Source organism: Mus pahari, chromosome 18, assembly GCF_900095145.1.
Source record: "Mus pahari chromosome 18, PAHARI_EIJ_v1.1, whole genome shotgun sequence".
NCBI classification, from domain to species: Eukaryota; Metazoa; Chordata; class Mammalia; order Rodentia; family Muridae; genus Mus; species Mus pahari.
Window position 1 is genome coordinate 11,565,207 of NC_034607.1, and position 8,153 is coordinate 11,573,359.

At 41.9% G+C, this 8,153-nt stretch overlaps 1 protein-coding gene across 3 annotated transcripts in view; it reads left to right on the forward strand.

Moving 5' to 3' along the window:
* Nucleotides 1-8,153, forward strand: part of Rcan2 (regulator of calcineurin 2) — a 223,876-nt gene that overhangs the window by 139,789 nt on the left and 75,934 nt on the right. For 2 of the 3 annotated variants that reach the window (XM_029531338.1, XM_029531339.1), the window contains exon 3: nt 68-250. The exons of the other annotated variant lie outside the window; for it this stretch is intronic. In XM_029531338.1, coding sequence (XP_029387198.1) covers nt 68-250 — 183 coding nt within the window. The remainder of the gene's footprint in view (nt 1-67; nt 251-8,153) is intronic. 3 annotated transcript variants of the gene reach the window in all.

The window sequence follows — 8,153 nt, forward strand, 5'->3', positions numbered from 1 at the left end:
TCTCTCTCTCTCTCTCTCTCTCTCTCTCTCTCTCTCTCTCTCTCTCTCTCTGCACCCCACCCCCCAGGAGCAGGGCAGTACAGGACAGTATCCATCCAGAGGAGTCTCTTTCCTTCCAACTCTGAGGCTTCCTAACTCTTCACTGAGAATTCCGAAGAGGGGAATGCCAGCCCCTAGCATGGACTGTGATGTTTCCACTCTGGTCGCCTGTGTGGTGGATGTGGAGGTCTTTACCAATCAGGAGGTTAAGGTAGGCAGCTACAGTGTTCCTTTTCATCGCTGCGGTGCTGGGGGCTACTTGGCGGAGCTTTTTCTAGGATAGGGGAAATATGACTTGGGTTAATCATTGGCAGTTTTACTGTTTGTACCACAAAGGCAAGTGGAAGTGCTTGGTGGTGCTAGCTGGAATAAGTTAGAAGAGACGAGTGTGCTATGTTAGGATGTGATTGGCTATCACATGGTCGGTCTAGTCTCATCTCCTGTATTAAGTGATCTGTGGTCACCTCTTTCCCGGGAGACATGTTTTACCATTCTCTTTACAGTGTCTCCATCAAGCTGGGTAATCTGTAGGTCCTGAGTACTAAGAGGGGGGTGTCAATCATTGATGAATGGGAGAATATGCTCGCAGTCACCAGGACATTGAGGAGGTCCTGACAATAGGACAATACCCATTCACAACATGCCACCTACATACCCCGGAATGTGGTCCTCGGACTGAACAAAAGCTGTTTTGCTGCAGTGTCAGTCTCTGGGGCGTAGAAATCTGAAGTCCGGAGAGTGAGCAGCGTTTAAAGTTGCTTTTGTCAGGTGCAAAAACAGTGAGCCGGTTCCGCGAACCACTTTTCCTCATTCAGGAGGAAAGTTCATGCAGAAACCAGTCTTTCCATCCTGAGACTCTGAGTCACACACACTGCCCTGGCTGGGCAGCAGTCCTGTCTGTTGTGGGCAATAGTTCTCTCATCTCCATGATTCTCTTGGGGATTTTTCTTTTCCAATTTGGTTTTCTATTATGAAAAAGATTCTGTGCTTGTAAAAAAAAAAAGAAAGAAAGAAAGAAAGAAAGAAAGAAAGAAAGAAAGAAAGAAAGAAAGAAAGACACACAGAAAGAAAGAAAGAAAGAAAGAAAGAAAGAAAGAAAGAAAGAAAGAAAGAAAGAAAGAAAGAAAGAAAGAAAGAAAGAAAGAAAGAAAGAAAGACTCTTTCCTTCTCAGGTTCTGAAAAAGGACTAGCCAAGCTTCTTATTTATAAACAGAGGGGTAAAGGGAGGTAGAAGGAGGGAGTGAGAGACACAGTTCCTCCGGTTTTATCTGATGTGAGCACTCTAAGAGGACAGAGGTCACAAAAACCCCTCCAGGTTAAGGTTAAAACTATCTTAAGACCCACTATGGGTTACTAGCTATAGTTACCCTCCAGCACTGCCGGATCATCACGGAGATTAAAACTCCAAGGCTCCCTCTGTCCTCACCAGGTTTTGTTTGTTTGTTTGTTTTGTTTTGGTCTTGACTATATCCTGTCCCAGAAATCTTGCAAGCTACTCTCAACTCTTTGAAGCTCATACATAAAGCTATAGTGAAGAAAATATTTACTTATTAGAGACCTATTGTAAACCTGATACTATACCTATCTATATAAGAGGGATTTCAAATATACACACATACACTGCATGACTCTATGATGGGGAACTAAAATAACCAGTCATTCAGTATTTCCTAGAGGCAGAGATTGTTCTATGGAGTTAAAGGGACACCGAGTTCTTAAGGACTGGCTGGGTTAGAACGGTTGGGTGGCTTCATGGAGGGGCTGGCAGGTGAAAAGCACCCTCTAGTCAAGTGACTCAACTTGTTTGACTGCAGTATATTGTCTGTGGTATCAGAGGGGAGATGGTCAGACTGGATGACCACAAAGCGGACAGAGGTTTCTTCAGAACCATAGAGTTTAGAGACACGGATTGCATGCTCCTGCCACCAATATCTTTGAGCCACATGGCTTTGTTTATTGTGGAGTAGCTCCTGATTTTATGTTTCAGTTTTCTCATCGGGAATGTGGGGACAGTAATTCCCCCCCCCATACCCTCCATATTGGCTTATCCAAGAATTGTACAAAGGTGAAAAAAAATTGAATACAGTACTTAACTTGTTGTACTCAGGGGCCATTAAATGTCAGCTGCCTCTGTTCACCATGACCATCATTTCCATCACTCTCTGAAGGACAGGGTCTTGTGTTTATTAAACAAACAAACAAACAAAAATCCGGCTCCTGTGTAGTATACAGGGATAATTCAGAACAAAGAACGTGTTCCCCTCCCAGTCCCGGGGAGACACACATAAACACACACACCACCACTGTCAAGAAAACATGAGTTGCTATTTAAGACACGTGGTCATTTAATTGTTAGCAGTGACATTCTCATCAAGTCAACATCTGTATTATGTTTATTAAAAGCAGAGTAAAATTAAATAAAAATGAGACTTAGAAAAGATCTGTGACATCATCATTGTGACTTATTAGATACTGTCTTAGGAAATGCAAATATAAAATTTCAGGCGCCAAAATGTGCCCAGATTTAATATCCATGCTTAGGTGCTAACGATAGATAAGAGTAGAGTTGGGAATTCCATTCTTCAAAGCCTCTAGTACTTGATGCTATTGGGAAAGAGCACTGCTCTTAAAGTGCATCAGTTTCCAGCAACCACATTGGATTGGATGTTGCCCACATCACAATCTCCTGTAATGCCAGCTCCAGGGAATCCCGCTCCCTTCTGGACATTTGTACACCTATACTCATGTGCACACACATACACATACACACACACACACAGAGAGAGAGAGAGAGAGAGAGAGAAAGAGAGAGAGAGCCAAAAATACAATAAATACAAGCTAGAACTATGATTCAGCATTAATAAAATGGCAGTCCCCTCTCCTGATACACACAGATACAATTACAAATAAAATAAATAGTGGCTGGAGAGATGGTTCTGTTCAATTCCCAATACCCACATGGCAGCTCACAAATGTCCATAATTCTAGTTGGAGGGCTCCCAGCATCCCTCTTTTATCCACCTGGATACCTTACACAAGTGTAGTGCATAGACATACCTGCAGGCGAAACTATCATGCACGTAAAGTAATAAAATAACTTCTGAAAATAATATAAATCTTAGAAACATATTTGATGTCAGTGACAACAGAGGTCTGCATCTTGCCTGACCGTAGACTTTTTCCATGTTTTTGTAGCTCTCCCTTTCTCTACGGAATCTATAGGCAAACTGCCAGTGCAGGAGATGCAGCCACTGGGCATTCTTCGCAAATATGGTGGCTTGTGTGGGAGAAGGATAGCCTGTGCATATACTCTCTCCTATGGTGACTTAGAAGGCCACTACAGTCCAGATTTTAGTGGGTGCAAAGGAGACCTCAGACTTCAGTCCTCTGAAGTTTTTCAAAGCTCCTAGAGTGACATTAAAGGAGAAAACTGGGCGGCGATTGTCAGTCATATTCATTCTCTTCTCTAGAAATCTCATCCGTGGTGGGCTTGGGAACTTAGCTCTTTATTTAGTAGCACGAGAACATTAATAAACCTCTAGAGAGTTGAAGTAATCACTAGAGAGAAAATGCTATGGTAAATAGGTATGTGTGTACATGTGTGTATAGGGGGTGTGAATTTCCTCAAATATTCCTCTCATATTTCTGAAAAATAGTCATGCCGCATCAGGACCCAAAAGTCACATAAAAAAAAGTGAAAAGGTAATAATGAAATGTGCTGTTCACTGTCTTTTGGGTTCTTATGCTGGATTGAACATTGCTAACTCCGAAAGGCTTTACAAAATATTGATGAGACCCAGGCCCTGTGCCCAGAAATTCTTAGACATTAGGTATGAATGGAACCCCAGTATAGACCATCTTATTAAGCCGGTATCATTAAGCCAGTATCTTGTCTCTTCTAGTCATAAATTGGTACATCAAGGTCAAACCAACAGTTGTCTCTGCTGGAGTGCTTTGATCTATATTCCCCAAGCTAAGACTTAAACTATGCAATTTTTGATCTTCAAGCTGTCGGCGATGCCAAGGCTCACCCCAAACTGTGTAGTGAGGTCAGCACATCTGGAGTTTATCTGTTTCCTCTGGGCAGAGACAGTAAACACTCCTCTAGAAACTGCTAGAAGCTGTGGGTGGGCAGCATTCCCAAAGCTTTTGGTGACTCCCAATAGTGTTCCGCTCTCCCAGGGAGGGGGAAGGGAAGGGATGCCTTCTGTTCAGGATAAGGGGTTTCTGATCCTTCCCTAGACATCCACCCAGGCGTCTGCAGACATCTGGATTGAAGTCAGAAATCTCACAGAGCTCCAATTTACTAACTAGAGAAAAAAAAAAGAGAGAGAGAAAGAAAGAAACATGACAAGTGTCATAGGAAGTATAGACGGTTTGAAGGACGTTTGGGCCTAGAACATTCACGTTGCCTGTTCATTTAAGAACCTGTGGATAAATTGTTAGCTCTCAGCAGTAAGGGATGGGCAAGGCAGTCCCTGTCTTCACAGTGTTCACATTCTCATGTGGGAGGCAGACAGTAAACTAGTACTGTGAAGAATGAAAAGCAATGGGAAAAAAAATAGCTGCTATCGAATCCATAGACAATGGAAGCTTCTCTGGGGAGGTGGCACTGTATTAACTGTCATTAAAAAGAAGTTGTTCAGAAAGCTATGTATAGATCTTAGGCAAAAAAATCATTTCGGGTAGAGGGGAAGGGAGGTTTTAAAAACGCACTTTCATCTGTTGCTTTTACCCTGCCCACATGTAACCTCTTGGCATTCTTCATCGGGGACCCACAGCAGTGCATTTATGTGCATGTCTAAGTGTATGCCTGTGCACTAAATGTGTGCAGGAGCTCATGGAGGTCAGGGGAGGTGTCAGAATCCCCGGCACTGGAGTTATAAACAGTTATGAGCCAGCATTTTGGAGCTGGGAATCGAAGCCAGGTCCTCTAAGTACTCTTAGCCACTGAGCCATCTCTCCAGCCCCTATAATAATTCCTTAGATATGACTAAAATCTAAAAGTAGCCAAGGCCTTTTCCTTCTTGTTCTATTTTTATTTTATGCAAACAAGTAATAATTGTGGATATTTATGTAATATTGTGACATGTATTTTATATTGTGAGATGTTCAATTCAGGGTCCCTTCCATATCCACCCTGTTATAGTTAGTCCTTTCTCCATGGGAAATATTCAGATTTTGGTCTGCTAGATATTTCAAGACATACAATACTTTCTGTTCAAGGGAACACACACACACACACACGCACATCTTCTTTAACTATAAGATGGGGTGTATTGGTCATCTTCTCTCCATGTTCCCCATGAAACCTCAGGTAGCTAACTACTTTTCCACCAAGAGCTCTTGAGCCTTCATGAGATAACCATGAATGTGCAAGTTTGTTTGTGTGTTAGCTGTCTTCTGTGTCACTGTGTTTAACAGAATGCCCTCTAAGAAAATCTGCATTGTCACCCATGATTACATCTTAAGGTCACACATGCAGAGTCTTACATTCTCTTCTCTCCTTTTCCCAGTATCTTCCCAGCCCAGGTGACCTTGGGCATGTCTCTTAATCATCCTAGGTGATCCATAATCCTGATCTCAAAGAAAGACTGTTTTGTTCAGTCTTGGTTTTTTGTTTTTTGTTTTCTCTACAAGAGTACAGGTGACTGACTCAAGGTCTGTGTCATGCTGTTGAGTGGGTTATGGAAAGCACTTTGTAGGCTCTTAGCACAATGCTATCTCTTCAGTGTTTGAACCACCGGGAATTTCAACTGACTTGCATTGCCTGGTGAGAGCAGAAGAATATTGCAGAGTGACTCTAATGACCACATGGTGCAGGGTATCTGGAGCTGCCTTGAAGAGGAGCTAGTGGGCCTCAACTTCTGAAGCTTTTAGCAAGTGCTAGGTAAGGGTTTGGGTGTGACCACTATGGTTCTACAAACCACTTCAGCTCTTTGAGAGCCATCAAAACCTCTATATCTACGTGGTAACTCAGCCCAGTTTGTACTTTGTGCAACTTAATGGAAAAATGGAAAAATGGAAAACTATAGAAAGCTGGTTATAGGAACTCCTTAGTAGCCAAAATGTGGAACTAAGCAATGGTGGTATTATCAAATGGTGTTTTAATTACGCATGTCTTTGACCTATTTAAGTTTATGAAAATTAGAAGAATGTGTGTGTGTGGTTGTGTGTGTGTGTGTGTCAAGGGTACCATGCATATAACAGATGGACTATGAATACTATGGTCTAGAACTGATACCATTATTTTTGGAATAAGTTAAAATGTATGAATAAACTCAAAATTGTAATACCAAGCTTTCCTTTTGCCCCAGAACAATGTGGCAAACAAGGGGACGATAGTTTTGTGGGGGTGACAGATGCTCCTTGAGAAGGGTATCAGGTGGACGTCTCAGCCACCTGTCACGACAGACACAGACAAAGCACACACTGTTATAACTAACTAATCACATTGGTAGGCTGAGGCATCGACCACAGACTTGCTCATCTATTTCAAGATCTTTTTTCCTGTTGGGAATTGATACACTGACTGTAGTTGACACCTATGACCCGAGTGTCAGATTTAAGAACAGAACAAAACCCAGTGCCTTCACGAAAGGTATTCTCCTAGAAAAGCAGATTTGAATGAGGAACTCGGGATGCCCTTGGCACCTCCTATGCTTCTATTTAAGAACAAATGCTGGGTAAGTCATAACAGTCTGTTTAGTGTTTTCTAATGAGCTTTGGAACTGATGTACCAGGAAGACGATGACCCCTGAAGTATTCAGTCTACTCAATGTGTTTAATTGAAAAGCTTAGCACATTTACTACATACTGCTATTCTGTACTGAATATAAATATTTATATGAAATATATTTTATATTTGGGGATCGGTTTGTGAATCTTGTTAAAAATCCTTTTTATTTATTCTTCTCTCATGCAACACACCCTAACGTAGCCTCTTCTTCCTCCGTGCCTCCCAGTCCTCATCACCACCCACCACCTCTCTTTTCCCTCAGATCCACTGCTTCCCTATTTCCTTCCAGTAAAGAGCAGGCCTCCCAGTGATATCAACTGAACACTGTATAAGAAGATGCGATAAGTCTGAGCACAAACAAACCCTCACATCAAGGCTGGATGGGGCAGCCCAGTAGGAGGAAAAGGGTCCCAAGAGCAGGAAACAGAGTCAGAGAGTACAGGGTCCACAGGATTCCACCCATGTGTTTCCCCATGGCCTTGGTGACAGATGAACCATGAAGGATTGTAGAACAGAGGTAATGGAGGCAGATATGATGCTGTTTTATTTTTAGGTTCGTGCTTCCCAGATTATTTAGAATGCAGCTTTTCCCTAGAAAACCTGCCCAGCAAAACAAACCCCTCAACTCACAAGGGAGAGACTTAGCTGGAATTTGGTTCATGACACAAAATAAGATCTCTTATTGTATTATTATAGCCACATCCATAGTATGCCTAATACAATCGATTTCTTCTATGACTTCACTATGCCTTTCTATACTAAAACCATCATCATCTCAGGCCATCTTTTTCTAGAACAGGATACATAAGCAATGAGCGAAGTTAAGAATAGCTGCAATATATTGATCATTTACAATTTTTCGGGACTATGCAAAGTACTTTTTCATTCATCTGCTCATTCATCAAATATGTATTGAGGATTTTCGAGGGTCAAATACTCAAATTGGCTCTGGACAGAGAGAGGAGTGGACCTGTTGGGCGCCCAAACAGTCCTCCTTTGTGCTCCTCAGTGTCCCTCCCCACTTCCCCAGAAAGGATAGCGCCGTTTCTGACCTCTGAAGATGCCTCCTTTACTGACATCGGTTGTTAGACGGGTCTAGAATTAGACATTCTGGTCAGACTTCTCAGGTTGACTATGAGTGGTATTGATTGTAGACAAGGATACTTCCTGCCTTTATGACCTGGTTTTCTCAACTGAAAATGGATCAAAATAATCATGACTACATCCATTTTACTTCTAAATATTCCAAAACTGAAAACCATTTCTTTTTCTTTTTTTCTTTTCTTCTTCTTCTTCTTCTTCTTCTTCTTCTTCTTCTTCTTCTTCTTCTTCTTCTTCTTCTTCTTCTTCTTCTTCTTCTTCTTTTTGGTTTTTC